The sequence below is a fragment of the Mastigoproctus giganteus genome, chromosome 4, assembly GCF_048544385.1.
Source record: "Mastigoproctus giganteus isolate SK-2022 chromosome 4, ASM4854438v1, whole genome shotgun sequence".
Taxonomy (NCBI): Eukaryota; Metazoa; Arthropoda; class Arachnida; order Uropygi; family Thelyphonidae; genus Mastigoproctus; species Mastigoproctus giganteus.
In genome coordinates this window covers 127,309,834-127,327,756 of record NC_143578.1, presented here as the reverse complement: position 1 = coordinate 127,327,756, position 17,923 = coordinate 127,309,834, and the positions used below count along the sequence as shown (strand labels likewise).

Sequence of the window (17,923 nt, the reverse complement as noted above, 5' to 3'; positions counted from 1 at the left end):
GCTATGAAAACAGTTCCCAAGAATGTAACAGAAATCAATGGGTTGTTACTCGCATTGTGAAGAATGCTGCTTTCAAGCTTTCACGTGAACTACCTATGAAAAGACACCACTCTTCTGGATTGTGACATATCAATTTCATCCTAAAGACTAAACAGATCTAAACAACAGCACATGGATTCGGCAACAGTGTAAAAATATGCATAGTGACATGCATTTTTCTGAATTTGCAACTCATGGAAAAACTGGGGAAATTCAAACCGGCGAAGGTAAATAAAGCCAACACGAGAACCACAGGAAGCGTCCGCTAACTGATGCGGAAAATTAGTTTCCCAATAAAGCACTCTAGTGCCGCTCGCTCGGTAAACAGGCAGTAGGCGTTATCAGTGTGGAGCAGAAGCCAAAAACGATATACTGATTGATGGGTAAGTGTGGCAAACAATGTGCTGATTGGTGCATGAACACAACAGTGGATAATATCGGTTTAGTATCACTTGCCCTAATCTCAGAAGCACTAATGGTCACTTGCCTCAATGGTAACTTGCCCTAATTGTGCATGCCCTAATGAATGCTTTCCATAATGGTGAAAAAAGGTCAGGTTACCTCCACTTGAATTCCATGGGAGCTTGAACCGCTCCCAAAGTGGAGGCGGTAACCTGACCTTTTTTCTTTAGAATCATGGGTGGACTAACACATAAATTGTTCGTTAACAAAATATTAATTTTTTATTACTGTATTTTTACTTTTAAAGACACTCGCGTGGATACACACGTATCATAACATCAATCAACACCACAATAGTTAAATTCACAATATATATATATATATATATATATATATATATATATATATATATAATTGTACATATATTTGAATAACGTTTAAAATAGTTGGAAACAGAATCTTTCATAATAAAAATAAAATAAAAAGGTAAAGCAAACATCAGAGGCAGCAAAAAGTATATTCCTCTACATGATGCTTGAAATATAACAATAAAAATAAATTAGACTAAGAATTAAAAAAAAAAAAAAAAAATGCCAGCAGCATGGCAAGACAGAAGAGCGAAAATAGTCAAAATTAAACATAACGATCAAACAAACAGGGAGGGAAGAGAAGGGTAACAAGAGTAAAAATATTGCAGCGGAAACTAAGATAATTTAGAACATCTAAATGCAAAGATAATAAAATAATAATCCATTAAATTTCAAATGCCAATTAAATAGAAATTTAACGGCACCCCCTCTGACGTGCACCAAGCCCAAATTTATGTGAAACATCACCAACAGAGATGTAAACCACTACAATAAAATAAAATAAAAATAAATCCAAAATAGACTGACCCATCTTGTGGTCCTCTGTTGAGAGGACCACAAGGCCAATAATGGTCAGGGAATCGCTGCATTTCGATTGATGGTTGGGATCGGGTGGTGGACTGATCTTTCAATCGACTCACCTTTGCGGCGATTTGTCTAGCGATTGTAGGAGAGAATAGTCCACTGTGTTTGGGAGGCATCATCAAATTTACCAAATTTGAGAAGAGGATCACCAATGGAATGCCAGAAGTTTATCAAACTCTAATATGAATTAAATGCTTATATGATAACTGAAAAAAAGAGTGGAAGAGAAATTGCTGAAGCTAAACACACACAAAAAAAAAAAGGTAGCTGGGGTGGGGATGGGATGTATCTAATTATATTGAGGGAGGCAGCAAAACAGGTAAGCAAAATCTTAGCCATTATTACAAGAGCATATTTTGGGTTCAGGATAGATCTTCATCGGCTGGAGACATGCAAATGTATCTCCATTTTTCAAAAGGGCCAAAGGGTGAAGTAAGTAATTACAGACTTATAAGCTTAACTTGTGTTCCCTGAGAAATTAATGGAGTCACTCGTTAAAGACAGAAAGCAGGACCACCTAGACAGGAATGAAATTAGCATTAGCATTAGCATTAGCATTAGTAGAGGCATACGATGCAAGAAAGCAAGCTTATTCAGCATCAGCCAAAAAAAAAAAAAAAAAAACCCACTCCCATTTCACCCCTCCGTTCGTTCGAAATACCTGTCCAGTTGAGCTTTAAATTTGTTTAGGCTATCAACTTCAACAACAAGTGATGGAAGTCGGTTCCACCAACCAACCACCCGCTGGCCAAAGGCAAATTTCCGCACATCTATCCGACATCCGTCCTTCCTCAATTTGAATTTATGCCCTCTGAGGTGATTATTCTGAGAAAGATGAAGAATCCCATTTGCATTGAGCATGCTCAAACCATTCAAGGCCTTATACACCTCTATCAGATCACCTCGCCGGTGCCTAGTCTCCAGACTCTGTAATTTGCAAAACTTAAGCCTTTCTTCGTAAGAGCAACCCTTTGTTCCATTTACTAATCTTGTTGCCCTTCTCTGTACCCGTTCCAGCAGCTCTACATCCTTCTTGAAATGAGGCCTCCAGACCTGTATACAGTACTCAAGATGTGGCCTAACCATTGCCTTATACAAGGGAATAATCACCTCCTTATCCCTGCTAGAAAAATTCCTGTATATCATTGACAAGACACCATGAGCTACTCTTGCAGCTCGTCTGCACTGCTCAGAGAACTTCATATCTCCCTGCACAATTACCCCCAGGTCCTTTTCATTCTCCACCACTGTCAGTGCAGTACCGCAGAGTTGATACGTTGCTCTGGGGTTACTGTTTCCCATATGTAGTACTTTACATTTGTCAATGTTAAACTTCATTTGCCACCTCTCAGCCCATCTGTTCAACCTTTCCAGATCCTGTTGCAGCAGCATAGCGTCAGTAGTGTCCTTAACGACCCTGCCAACCTTTGTATCATCTGCAAACTTGGACATTAAACTTGATATCCCATCATCAATATCATTCATAAACACCGAAAACAACAACGGACCCAACACTGAACCTTGAGGAACTCCACTAATAACATTAGTCCACGTTGAGCAGTGTCCATTGATTACCACTCTCTGTCTTCTGCCACTCAACCATCCCCTTATCCATAGTAGCAATTTGCCTCCAATGCCACACTGCTCCAATTTGTGCAGCAGTCTTCCATGTGCAACAGTATCAAAAGCCTTTCTAAGATCCAAATATATAATATCAAAGTTATTCCCTGCATCCAGTTCTTTTGTGACTACATCATAGTATCCAATCAAATTGGTCAGGCAAGACCTGCCCTTAACAAAACCATGCTGCGTCTGAGCTATAACTGAATTCTTGTCTAGATGATCCTGCAGTGCTTCTTTAACCAGTGCCTCCATTAATTTACCTGGAACAGAAGTTAAACTAACAGGTCTATAATTACTTGTGTCAGCCTTTGATCCTCCTTTGTGAATTGGGGTTACATTTGCACATCTCCAGTCTATGGGTACCTCCCCTGAGTCCAAAGAAGCTCTCATAATTATGGCTAGGGGTTTGCATACTTCCTTTGCTGCCTCCTTTAATATAACTGGATAGATCCCATCCACCCCAGGTGCCTTTTTTATGTTTATCCTCAACAATCTCTCCTCCACTTTCCTCTCAGTTATTACAAAATCATCCAGCTCACTGCCAATGTTTACTTTACCTACATCATTCTCCTTCCTGAATAACTCCTCATGCGTGAATGTAGATGCAAAATACTCGTTTAGATTGTTAGCCACCTGAGCAGGATCCTCAACTGTTGAACCATCAATATCCAGTGGACCAATCTGATTCATCCCTTTCCTTCTCGAGTTCAAGTATGTAAAGAACTCTTTTCTGTTTTTCTTTGCATCCTTTGCCAAGGATTTTTCGTAGTCTGCCTTTGCCTGCCTAATCTCCTTTGTGACTTGGTTACAGACCAACTTATATCTATCATAGGCTTCCATGTCACCCATTAATTTATATGTATCCCATGCATTTTTCTTCTCTGCCACATGTCTCATTAGTTCATCTGACAACCATTTAGGCCTAAACCTTGAACAATATTTCTTAGTTGGTATGTAAAGCCTGGTAGCCTCCAAGATTAGTTCCTTGAATGCTTCCCATTTAGAGTTTGCTGTTGGTAACATCATCAGTTGGTCCCACTGTACAGAATTTAAATACTGTCTCAGACCATCATAGTCGCCTTTACGAAAACAAAAACCCTTCCCTTTACCTCTGATGGTAGTTACCTCCTTGAGTAAATCCCACTTCAACACACTGTGATCACTGCCACCTAGTGGTTCATTTATCTGCAGGTTCTTAATGCACGAAGAGTCACTACTGATAATCAGATCAAGAGTATTGCTCCCTCTTGTTGCCTCACGAACATGCTGATGTAGAAAACAATCATCCAATAAATCCACAAAAGCCTTGCTAGTGTGCGAGTGACCAACCCACAAATTCCAGTCAATATCTGGGAAATTAAAATCCCCCATTATAAGACTCTCTGATTTACTGGCCCACTCTATTTCCCTGTACAATATCTTATTATACTCATCAGAGTCATTAGGCCTATAGCACACTCCTACTCTCAATTTTGATTTCCCTATGCTTATGTCACACCAAACTGATTCGGCACTGCCCTGTCCATCGATGTCAACTGGCTTCACTTCCTTGGACTTTATGTGTTTCTTAATTAATAGCATAACCCCTCCTCCCCTCCTGTCCTGTCTATCCTTTCTATACACATTGTATTCCCCAAATTCCAGTTCCGCATTACTTATATCTGTGTGACACCACGTCTCTGATATCCCAACAATATCTGCCTTTGATGTTTTGAGCAATACCTCAAATTCATCAAATTTATTTACCAAACTCCTAGCATTGGTGTACACGCAGGTATACATGCACCTGTTTCTATTCTTTGCTACCCTAACGCAACCCATGTGTTTACTTGTACCGCAATGACTACCAGCAGTCTCTGAAATATCCTGCATCTTGTTTTTCAGACTTCTGCTCATATCAATAGAAGCAGTGCAAGAATCACTTCCACCTCTGCCAGTGGCTACTGTTAATCTATTAGTCCTTGTATCCCCCCCAACTAGCAGTTTTCCGACCCACCTAACACTGCCTCGACAGCATCAGCAAAAATTCTTGCACCCTTTCTATTTAAGTGTATCCCATCCCTGTAGAAGCAATCTCTCCTGTTAACAAGTACAGTCCAGGCTGAAAAAAATTCTACCCCTTGAGCCTTGCACAATCCCTCCAGGGCCGAATTGATCGACAAGGCTCTCATCATATACTCCCTCCTATCGTGTCTGGGCAGAATTGCAGACACTTTCAAGTTCAACCCTAATTCACGGCTTTTTTTCAGCAGTGACCTGTACTTGCTAAGTAATTCCGCCGGTCATTATATGACAATCACAGCATGCATTTGTTAAGAACAGTTGTCTGGCCAATCTGATTGGATACTGTGATGCAGTAACAATAAAACTGAATGCAAAAAATAATTTTAATATCATATACTAGAATTTCAGGAAAGCTTTTGATAAAGTTGCACATAAACGACTGTTGTATAAACTGGAGCAGTATGGCATTAAATTCAAGTTACTGCTATGGACAAAGTGATGGTTGAATGGGAAAAGACAGAGTGGTTATTGATGAACATTGCTCTTTATGGACTAATGTTATTAGTGGAGTTTCCCAAGGTTCAGTTCAGGGCCCATTGCTATTTTCTATATATTTATTAATGATACTGATGAAGGCATATCCAACTTAATGTCTCAGTCTGCAGATTATACAAATGTTAGCAGTGTGGTTAATGACAATAATCGAGGTATGCTACTGCAATAGAATCTAAAAAAAAATTAAGGAGATGAGCTGAAAAATGGCATTTGAAGTTTAACATTGACAAATGAAAGGTACTATATATGGGTAGCAGTAATCTCAGATTAACATACCAACTGTGTGATACTATACTCAGGGTAGTTGAAAATGACCTGGAGGTAATTGTGCAGTCATATATAAAGTTCTCTGAGCAGAGAAGACAGGATACCAGGACAGCTCATGGGGTTTTTTTCAGTGATGTATAATGACTTTGCTAGCAGGGAAAATGTTATTATCCCATTGTCCTGGTGAGTTTGGGCTTGGCACACCCAGGATTTTTTTTCTGGCTGGTGCAGCATAAGCCTCAGGCTTCCTTGCACCATATAGTTAATAATAATAATAAAAAAAAAAAAACAGAATGGTTATGCTGCTTCTTGACTACTGCATACGGGTCTTGGGGGTGCTCATTTTAGGTAGGATGTACTAGGTCTGCTGGAACAGGTGCAAAGGAGGTCAACGAGATTGGTGAAGGGAACAAAAGGATGAGCTTACCAAGCAAGGCTTTAGTTCTACAAACTGCAGCTTCTGGAGACTAAACACCCGTGAATTGATCTGATTGAAGTGCTTAAGGCTTTGAATGGATTGAGCAAGCTCAATGCTGATGGCATTCTGCCTCATTCTCAGAATACACACGAGGGGGCACAAATTCAAACTGATATACGGTGGCTGCAGAATATATATGTGGAGGTTTGCCTTCAGCTAGCAAGATGATTGATTGTGTAAAAAACTTCCATCTGTTGTTGTGGAAGTGGGTAGTTTAAGAAAATTCAAGGAAGAACTAGACACTATTGGATTGGATGTAGAAGTGATATGGAAAGGTTTGTTTTTTTTTATACTCTATAAATTTGCTTTCTTGCATCATTTGCCAGTACTAATACTAATATTAAAAATGAAAAAACAGTAATAGTGTAGAAATTAAATAAAAAATCAATAAAAAAAAAAAAAAAAAAACAATCCTTGGATAACATAAGAAAACAATGTTCCAGAGAACACATTTTTAACTAATATTGTTAAGAAATAAATCCTAAAAATGATGATGCTGGATTGGATCAATTTTCCAAGGAGGAAAATGGATAAAATCACCCCAAAGTCTTTATCCTCAATGTTTCCTATATTTTCATAAAATGCAAGTTATTTTTAGCAAGGAATTTAATGAATTAAATTATACTTTGAAGAAGTTTTGCAATAACTTTTCTCATTGCCATGGACCTGGGAATAACTGTGCAGTCAGATATGAGGTTCTCTAAGCAGCACAGATAGGCTACAAGAACAATTCATAGGGTTCTGTCAATGATATAAAAATGTTGCTAGCAGGGATAAGGAGTTAATTAACACGTTGTATAAGGCAATGGTCAGGCCACATCTCGAGTAGTGCATTATAGCTCTGTAGGCCTTGTTTTAGGATGTAGAGCTGGTGTGAGTGGTATAGAGAAGGGCAAAGAGACTAGTGGAGGGGGTACAACAAAGCGGTGCACTTTCCAAGAAAGGCTTCAGTTCTGCAAATTGCAGTGCCACGAGACTAGACAACTATGAGGTGATCTGACTGAAGTGTTTAAGACTGACTGATTTAAGCAAACTGTATGCTGATGAGATTCTTCCTCTTGCTCAGACCATGCACAAGAGGGGACAAATTCAAATTGAGGAAGAATGGTTGCAATACAGATGTGTGAAAATTTGCCTTCAGCCAATGGGTGGTTGATTCTTGGAACAAGCTTCTATCTGTTGTTGAAGTGGATAGTTGCAAGAAATTTAAGGAAAAACTAGACAAATTATTAAAGAGAATAGATAGGCAAAATGGGAAGTGGGTTTTTTTCTTTTTGCCTGATGCTGTATAAGCTTGCTTTCTTGCATCATTTTCCACTATTAATACTAAAAGTGAAAAGTAAATATAGTTATCTCTTTACCAATTAATTAATAAGATTATACTCTATAATTTTACATTCTTTAAACATAACTGTTCGGATTAATTAAAACTGAATTTCATTACTCTCCTCCATTTAATTTTTTTTTTATGTCTTTTTTCTATATGTATCTCTCTTCACAAGTGACACCATGTTTACAAGTCTTACATAACAAAAGCATGTGCAGACTGTCTAAAGTTAACAATACTGCAGTTAAACTAGATTCGATCAATGAATTTCTTTTTTGTATACAAATTGTATGGAATAAAGAAACAATTGCCAGATTTCTTTTTGTCCACCTTAAATGAAATTGGTTATGGCTCAACAAGAATTTTTAGAATGCCCAAATATAAAATTTCATGAAAATCCAACCATTGGGATTTGAGTTGTTCAATTCGAACAGAGACAGGCATGGTGAAGAGAACATAAAATGAATTTTCAAAACATGTTTGGCATTTCATAACATGTTTTGTAGTGGTTTTGTAATTCATAACAACATTGCAGTATAGAGACTCTTGACAACTGAGATTCAACACAGATCTTTCCTTCTTCCAAAAAATTCATACACAACTGCTTCAAACCACCAGATGTTAGTTCAGTATCCTGCAGCTTTTCAAATACATCATATTTGAGATCCAATAAAAATTCCTTCTTTTAGGTTTGCATCTGTTAAAGTGGTAAGCAATTACCTTAGTGTTCCCCAGTTTAACAGATGCAAAACAGAAAGAAGTGGTTTCTGCTTCCCTTAAGTGGCAAAATCTGCTTCCTTCTTTATCCATGCCCATCACAGAATTGTTCATTATTCTAAACTAGTGTTTCTCAACTTTTAATTATCATCCCCTAATGGGCTTTTTTAGACAATTTTTTTTCCTAATCACCCCCCATGAAATTTTAAATAAGAAAATACTTTATACTTTTTTTATTCAATGGCATCTCTGAGCCTGATGCTTCCTAGCTAAAAGGTCAATGTTTGGTATGATATTAGTAAGTTTAATTCTAATGTCTTCTCGTGAACATATGTCAGTTCTGTTTCCTTCCTTTGTTAATACTTTATTTACTCAACTCAACCCACTCTCAACCATATAAGACGTTGGAAAACAAAGAAGTATTTTGGCCATTTAAGACCACATTGTTGGATAAAGAAGTTTAGTTGTTTTTGATCCCCACAACTCAGCCATTCCACCTTTTTCGAATTTATATTTGCCTTCTTCATTAAATTTTAATTCAATGAGTTGTTCTTGACTTTCTTCACTAGCAGACCCAGCATCGCATCCAATTGGATCTAACATCCATGGCTTCACTTTAAAAGAAAATAAATCTGAAAATCTATTTTTCACTTCACCTTGTAAAGAACACAAATGATCTGAATAATTCTTAGGACCATTCTCGGCGAAAAATTCATCGATTTCAGCTAACTCTTGCATACCATGAAATTGTTTTCTCACTAAATTTCTTTCAATTATTTCCAGTATTTCAGTGAAGGCTTTTAAAAAGCATTTGCAGTCTATCACCATAATTAATTTCCCTTGAAGTTGAAGTGATATTTTGTTAAGTTTTCGAAAAATCCAAGCTACACAGTATACATTGTTTTTGTGTTTGCTGATCTCCTTTGCTAAATCTGTCTCCCCTTCGCTTTCTAAACTAATTATCATATAAAAAAAAAAAAAAGGTTTTACAAATTTTGTTAGACAGTTTCCTTTAGAAAGCCATCTGACTTCTGTACGTAAAAGAAGCCTTGCATACTGTTCTTCATTATCAACACAAAATTTTCTGAAAGGCGATCATATTTGCATTGTGACTTTATTTTATTGATGATTTTAATAAATATACTGAGAGATTGATAAAGGACTGGACTAATATTTTTTGCAACCAGATGATGTCTGTGCACAATGCAGTGTATTGCAAGGACTTCAGGACATATTTCCTTTAGTTGGGCTATAAAACATTTGTCTTCCAACCATGGAAGTAGCACCATCAGCAGAATAGGATACAAAATTTTCCAATGGTACTTGTTTTTCATAATTTTTGCTGCTGTAAAAACCATGTTTTTACAGCAGCAAAAATGAATGTTCTAGTACAGTCAAGTTTCTATAGGTTTTACAGAATCTCTTCTTGCAATTTACAATCATCATGGAAATAACAAACGTATGCCATCAGAAGTGTGTTATTGTCAGTACCTGTGGTTTCATAATTCTGAATAGAAAATGTTCATTTTTAATTTGTCAATTATCGTAGCTGCTCTTCAATGTTATTATTATTAGCCATATGGTACAAGGAAGCTTGAGGCTTTTTTTTTGGCTGCACCAGCCAAAAAAAAAAAAAATTTTCTGAATTACCCTGAGAGAGAGAGAAAGAGAGAGAGAGAGAGAGAGAGAGAGAGAGAGAGAGAGAGAGAGAGAGAGAGAGAGAGAGAGAGAGAACAAGCCTCAGAAATAGAAAGAAATCACCAAGAAAGATGATATCCTGCTCAGTGTGCCAAGCCCATACTCACCAGATGTGAGTTGCTGATGTTAACTGACATCTCATCAATTTGTCTTCGAACTGAATTGTTACTCAATGGCAATGCTTTTAAAATAGTGGAAGGATTTTGATGCATCACTGTTGAAATTACAGTCTCTAATGAGTTTCATATAACAGTCTTAGCAACTGTATGAGCACTACCAGTTTTTGCAATGATTTGTGCAATTTTATAAGATGCAATCATTCCATTGTCATTTGTTTGTGTTCTTCTTATATAACGAAGTAACAATGTTATGTTGCTCAAAATTCTGTTTAAATTTTTAAAATATTCAATATGTTTACCAACTTTATCAGGCTGTTTCCTTTTTAAGTGATCTAAAAGTCTTGATAGTCTCATAGTTGCATTTGAAAAAGAACTATTACACATAAGACATGGGCTATCTTGAGTCGAATGAGCTTTCAATAAAACCATAAGCTATGTTGATAGCCATATGGTACGTATGGGGTAGTATACGATGAGAGCCTTGTTGATCAATTCTGTCCTGGAGAGATTGTGCAAGGCTCAAGGGGTAGAATTTTTTCAGCATGGTCTGTGCTTGTTGACAGGAGACACTGCTTCTACAGGGATGGGATAAACTTAAATAGAAAGGGTGCAAGAATATTTGCTGATGCTATCGAGGCGGTGTTAGGTGGGTCGGAAAACTACTAGCCTGAGGGGATACACAGATTAAATGTTAACAGCGGCAGCAGGCAGAGGCAAAAGTGCTTCTATTAGGATGAGCAGCAGCTTGGAAAGCAAGGCAATGGAGATTTCCAGGAATCCAGTCATTGTGGAACAAATAAATACATGGGCTATGTTAGAGTAACTAAGAATAGAAACAGGTGCTTGTATACTTGCATGTACACCGGTGCCAGGAGTATAGTTAATAAACAGAGACTTGGTGTCACACAGACATAAGCTGTGCAGAATTGGAATATAGGGAGTACAATGTGTACAGAAAGGATAGACAAGACAGGAAGGGAGGGGGTTATGCTGTTAGTTAAGAAACACAAAATCTAAGGAAGTGCATCCAAATGATGCTGGTGGACAATGCAACGTTGAGTCTGTTTGGTGGGGCATAAACATTGGGAAAGGAAAAATGAGAGTAGGTGTGTGTTATAGGCCTAATGAATCTGATGAGTATAATGAGCAATTGTGCAGAGAAATAGTGGGCCAGTAAATCAGAATGTCTTATAATGGGGGATTTTAACTTGCCAGATATTGACAGTAACTTGAATTGGTCACTCGCACACTAGCAAGACTTTTGTGGATTTATTGGATGACTGTTTTCTACAGCAACATGTTTGCGAGGCAACCAGAGGTAGTAATACTCTTGATCTGATTATCAGCAGTGATTATTCATACATTAAGAATTTGCAAATAAAGGAACCACTGGGTGACAGTGATCAAAATGTACTGATGTGGGAATTACTTAAAGATGTAACTACCATTAAGGCTAAAGGGAAGGGCTATTGCTTTCGTAAAGGTGACTACAGGGGTCTCATACAGTTTTTAAATTCTGTACAGAGGGATCAAAGATGACATACTGAGGTTTAGGCCTAAATGGAGGTCAGATGAACTAATGAGGCTTGTGGCAGAGAAGAAAAATGTATGGGATGAATATAAAGTATCAGGTGACACAGAAGCCTATGGCAGATATAAACTAGTCTGCAATCAAGTCACAAAGGAGGTTAGGCAGGCAAAGGCAGATTACAAGAAATCCTTGGCAAAGGATGCAAAGAAAAACAGCAAAGAGTTCTTTACTTATGTAACCTCTAGAAAGAAAGGGAAGAATCAGATTGGAGAACTTAACATAGATGGGTTGACTATTGATGATCATGCTCAGGTAGCTGATAAACAATGATTATTTTGCATCTATATTCACACATGAGGCATTATTTAATGAGGGGAGTGCCAGAAGTTTATCAAACTCTAACAGGGAGCTAAGTGATTTTGTAATAACTGAGAGCAGCAAAGTGGAGGAGAAACTGTTGAAATTAAACATAAAAAGGCACTTGGGGGAAGATAGAATCTACCCAGTTATATTAAAGGAGGCAGCAAAGGAAGTAAGCAAACCCTTAGCCATAATTATGAGAGCTTCCTTGGATTCAGGGGAGGTACCCATGGACTGCAGGTGTGCAAATGATCACCAATTCACAAAATGGGTTCACAAAAGGTAACAAGTAACTATAGACCTGATAGTTTAATTTGTGTTCCGAGGAAAATAATGGAATCACTGGTTAAAGAAGTATTCCAGGATCACCTATGCAAGACTGCATTAATAGTTAAGACAGCATGGGTTTGTTAAAGGGTGGTCTTGTCTGACCAATTTGATTGGATACTATGATGTGGTAAAAAAGGAACTGAATGCCAAAAAAAATTTGATATCATATACTTGGATTTCAGAAAAGCTTTTCATACTGTTGCACATGGAAGACTGCTGTACAAATTGGAGAGATAGGGCATTAAGGTTAAGTTGCTACAATGGATAAAGGGATGGTTGAGTGGGAGACAACAGAGAGTGTTAAACAATAGACACTGCTCTTCGTGGAAAAATGTTATTAGTGGAGTTCCCCAGGGTTCGGTGTTGGGCCCATTGTTGTTTTGTATATTTATCAATGATATTGATTAAGGTATATCGGGTTTAATGTCCAAGTTTGCAGATGATACAAAGGTTACCATGGTTGTTAACGACAGTAAAGACAGTATGCTACTCCAACTAGATCTAGATAAGTTGGGCAAATGGGCTGAGAAGTGGCAACTGAAGTTTAACATTGACAAATGCAAAGTACTGCATATGGGTAGCAGTAACCCAAGAGAAACGTACCAACTGTGTGGTACTACACTCAGGGAAGTGGAGAATGAAAAAGACCTGGTGATAATTGTGCAGTCAGATATGAAGTTCTCCAAGTAGTGCAGATGGGCTGCCAGACTAGGTCATTGCATAGAGGTCTGGAGACCTCATTTTAGGAAGGATGTGGAGTTTCTAGGACGAGTACAGATTGGTGAGAGAAACAAAAGCGTGCTCTTATGAAGAAAGGCTTAAGTTCCGCAAATTGCAGTGTTTGGAAACTAGGCAACTGCGAGGTTATCTGATTTAAATGTATAAGGCGCCTTGAATGGTTTGGACAGGCTCAATGCTGATGGGATTCTTCCACTTTCTCAGATTAAGAACCTGAAGGGGCATTGATTCAAATAAGGAAAGAGTTGTAGAACAGATGTCTGGAAGTTTGCTTTTAGCCAGCAGGTAGTTGATTGCTGGAACAGACTTCCATCTGTTGTTGTGGAAGTTTATAACTTAAATAAATTTAAGTCTGAACTAGAAAAACACTTGGATTGACTGGATGGGTGAAATGGGAAGGTTTTTTTTTTTTAGCTGATGCTATATAAGCTTGCTTTCTTGCATCATATGCCTCAACTAATACTAACATGTTTTCCTGCTGCAGAACTGTTCCACAAATATAGCAAACAACAGTATTTTATGAATCCTTCTGGTAGACCAGTGAATAATCAATTACTTGAAGATCACCACAGTCATTCCAAGCACACTGAGGTATTTTAATGCAAACTAGATCGTGGACATACCTTCATCTGTTTCTTTCAAGCCAACACAACGAAGTAAAGGAACTGATATTAATGCATTTCTATTGTGCAGCAAAACTGCTTTTAAACTTAATATTGAGGCATCAATAAATATATACTATTTATTAACATTTTGTTCAACAATCATTTCATTTGGGACTACTAATATCTTTACAGAAACACATATCTTACATAACTAAATATTCTGAAAATGCTGACATTTTTGATGCACTATAATTTCAGTTCATGCTTCAAGTAACTTTCAATGTAACCTAGAACCAAGAGTTCTGCTTGTTCTTTATATAAGTTTAAATCACAAACTAAGCCATTCAATTCTTACTTAATTAAGTGTGCTGAATTGGTATCGTTGGGATAGTAGACCAAATCTATTGAAATGGACAGTCCAGCAATGTACTCCACAGTTGTGGGCAATACTGAAATACAAGCAGCCTTGATATATTCATCACTGCTTCTTTTATCCCCTGATTTTAGATCATGTGATGTTGGCAGGTTTTCATTATATGGAACAGCCTTTATTGCAAACTGCATGTTACGAATTTGGTGCAGTGCTAGTTTTCTCTGGACATCCATGATATTTCTGTCATTCAGAAATAGCAATTGTCAATACGGTTTCACAGTTCTTGGCATACCACAAAGATAGAAAAAATATATACTTTTAATTTTCCCATTTAGCCACACCCACAAATCTGTTGTGCAGGTAATAAGAATTTTTTTTTTTTTTGTTTCCAAGTTTTTGTAAACCATCCACACACACAGCAGAAATTATCAGGGTGATACAGACACCTTTGCTTCTTCTTTAACACCTTAACAATACAATACTAAACAAAACACGGAAGAAATCAACAATATGAAAGATATATATATACACACAGGGTTAAAAAATTCCAGAAGGCATTCATTGTATACCTTCTGGATTTTTTAAGGTGAATAGCGGATACCTTCTGGTTTTTGAAAGACGTGTGTGTGTGTGTGTGTGTGTGTGTGTGTGTGTGTGTGTGTGTGTGTGTGTGTGTATATACAGTAAACCCTTGCTAATACGAATTAATTGGAGGGGAGGTCATCCAGATTAAGCAATAATCCATTAAATGGCAAAAAACTTAGAACACAACTAAATGGAAAATTTAATGATATACACACATAGGTAGTGCTAAATGAAAATAAATTTAAAAAATATCACTGTAGAGCCTTTATTTAAAAACTATATAAAGACAATACAGTTATCCGTCGACAGATGAATAAATGTATAGTATTGTCTTTTTATACATTTTTCAGGTGGTGTTGGTGTAACACACCAATGCCACTTAAATGGAAATGTGGGTCTATCAGCTTCTTTGAATAACACTAAAATGCAAACCCAGCAAAAATGGATGGGAGTTACCTCTTAAAATGAGAAATGCAAACTGGCTTTTATGTATTTTAGAGAATGCTAATGCACTTGACATAAGTTAACTGTGATAATATTTCAGATGTGATATTCTCAACATAAGTTGCAATTAAATGAATTGAAGAACAAATTGATCTTGTCAAATGCCTTTCAGTTAATTTGTATCTGAACAGACTAATTCCAAGAATGCAAAGAGTTAGGCATTTTGCATTTACAATGATTCTTTATAGCCTTTTATTTTCAGTGTCACATCATATACAAAACTTTTTTTGAGGAACTCTGGAAATGTTACAGTACCATCTTTTAACAGTTCAAAAAGCATCCTGTTCTTAGTCCACCATGTTATCCTGTATCTGGAAGGAAGTATCCTGTTATATCTACAACAAAAATACATCACACTTCAACCATTCAAGCAGCATGTCAAACTCATGATGGACAATATACACATTTATTTATTTTTATCATAAAAATTGCAATATTTCTGGTATGAATGGCATAATTATTGATGATCCTTCTGACAAGCAGAATAAATATCTTCATTCACGTGTGAAGTATACTTATGGCAATACCATAAGTATAGCAAGTTATAATGGGGAGCTTTCAATAATCAATCTCTCTCTTGCTGAACTACATTCAGAGTGATTCACTGCTTGAATAAACTTCTATCTGGCATTGTCAAAGTGGGTAATTGGAATAAACATAAGGTATTATGCATATAATTAGAGGAGATGGAGAAATGTGGTGGGTTAGTACTTTTGGTCTTTTTTACATCATTTACCACTACTGTGTTTCCTTCCACTTAACCAGAGATATATTCAATGTGGTGAAAAGTATTGATGGTGTGACATGAATGCATTAGTATGCTGAGCTTTATCTTACACTTCCTGATATAACATGTGTGGATAAATTTCATCCCCAAAACATAAGATAAAAAGTTAATATTAGTTTTTTCTGTTTAAGAAACCGAATTTCAAACAACATAAAGCATGGCGAATACACAAATTAATATATATATATATATAAATGCATATAAATCACATAAGAATAGCATTATATTGCCGGTTTATAGAAATGAACGTAACCTACTGAATGCGATAATGGTCGCATAAAATAAAATTTACTTTTACCTTTGTGATATCTTTGCTGGTACAACTATGATCTGGACCAACAGCCGAATGACAATCTCCTACTTCGTGAGGGACAGTGCTGGTGTAGACACTTAGACTTCCAATACCGTGACGAGTTCCGTCCATGTCGGGAGAATTGGGACTGACGTTAGGGCTAGAGTTTCCAACTTCTGCAGATACTACACCAACAGAAGATCCTGCCCCACTTCCACGATAATCCGCTAGTCTTTCAGCAGCTAACGAACTGCTACTGCTGCTGCTGTCAGTCCGCGATTTTGATGACTTCCGCATTATTTCGTTAGCAGTCAATTACTGCCGTCAAGTTCCTACAACAAACCCATTCAATATCCAACATTGAAAGTCTCCCTTCAATGAAATCTACTGGTGACGAGATTATTAGACAAAAACCTAATGAATAAAGAAAAAAAGAGACCATACTTGCACTTAAGCATGTCCAAAGCAGAATATAAAACCTGATGAGCAACGTTTTGGAAAGCAATTAAACAATGAATTTCTACATAATATCTATGATTAATGACGTCAAGGATATACAATTTTGACTACATGGGAGAACACAGGGCACACAATATAAATCATGTAGTACATTGAGGATGCATGGAGAGGAAAGGAAAACCGCTACACCAGAGTCTTGCTCAAATATTTTGAACTTGCGGGTAGCATGAACAGAAACAATCTTTACGAGGGATTAAGCTAAACTTTCACATGGAATTAGTTTCTAGGATACCACTTTGTGGTATCCCTTATTATCTCAAGAAGTCTAATTTATGGGAATCAACGTCAGTGAAATATACGGGGCTCATTCTTTGACTGCATCATATTTACACTCTCTGATTCCAATGTTACTTTTTGTTAACGTAACCAAGTCTGCAAATTGCAGCATCTGCAGATTAGGCTCCTACGGAGTGATTTGAATGAGGTGCTTAAAGCATTGAATGGATTTAGTAAACTCAATACTAAAGGCATTCCTCCCTTTGTCAAACTACGCAGATGAGGGGAATTAACAGTAATTGAAATTTAGAAAGGATGGTTCCAGAACAGATGTGTTTCAAAAATCAAACACCCAGTGGCTGAAGACCATTGGGTGTTTGATTTGTTGTTGTGGAAAAGGGCAAAAATTATGATATTAGGGTCCCCTGTAAATAATTACATCTACCAATATATGCATTGTCTGTAAATTCCGTGTGTCCTATGGTCGATTTGCCTGGTTTGCTGGACAAAAAACCTCCAGTTTCTGGGGAGGGAGGGAACTTGCTATCTACGCCTGAGACCGACTAGCTCAGCCATGGAGTGAAAAAAGCCCACTAAACTTCCTCGTGTAATCGGAGGGATTCGAACCCGGGCCTTTTCCACCCGGTGTGGGGAGGACGGTGACAATACCACTAAAAAAAATCAAACTATTATTTTTAGGCCACCCTATAATTAAATTCATCTGCCATGCAGTGTCTCTTATGTCTGTTAATTGCGCGTTCTATGGTCGATTTGTCTGTTTTGCTGGATGAAAACTCCTGTTTCTGGGAGGAAAATCTTGCTATATACTCCTGACACCGACTTACAGCCACAGAGTGAAAAAAGCCTATTCAAGTTCCTCGCGTCATCGACGGGATTCGAA

General features: G+C 37.3%; 1 protein-coding gene across 3 annotated transcripts in view; it reads right to left on the bottom strand.

Annotated features, from left to right (window-relative positions):
- LOC150087051 (uncharacterized) overlaps window positions 1-16,654 on the bottom strand; it is a 521,728-nt gene extending 505,074 nt beyond the window's left edge. For all 3 annotated transcript variants that reach the window (XR_016546863.1, XR_016546862.1, XM_090371782.1), the window contains exon 1: window positions 16,294-16,654. Coding sequence is in view for 1 of the 3 variants with exons in the window: in XM_090371782.1 (XP_090227908.1) it covers window positions 16,294-16,584 (291 nt within the window). In the remaining 2 variants the exon portion in view is untranslated. The remainder of the gene's footprint in view (window positions 1-16,293) is intronic.
- Window positions 16,655-17,923: the final 1,269 nt, after the last annotated feature.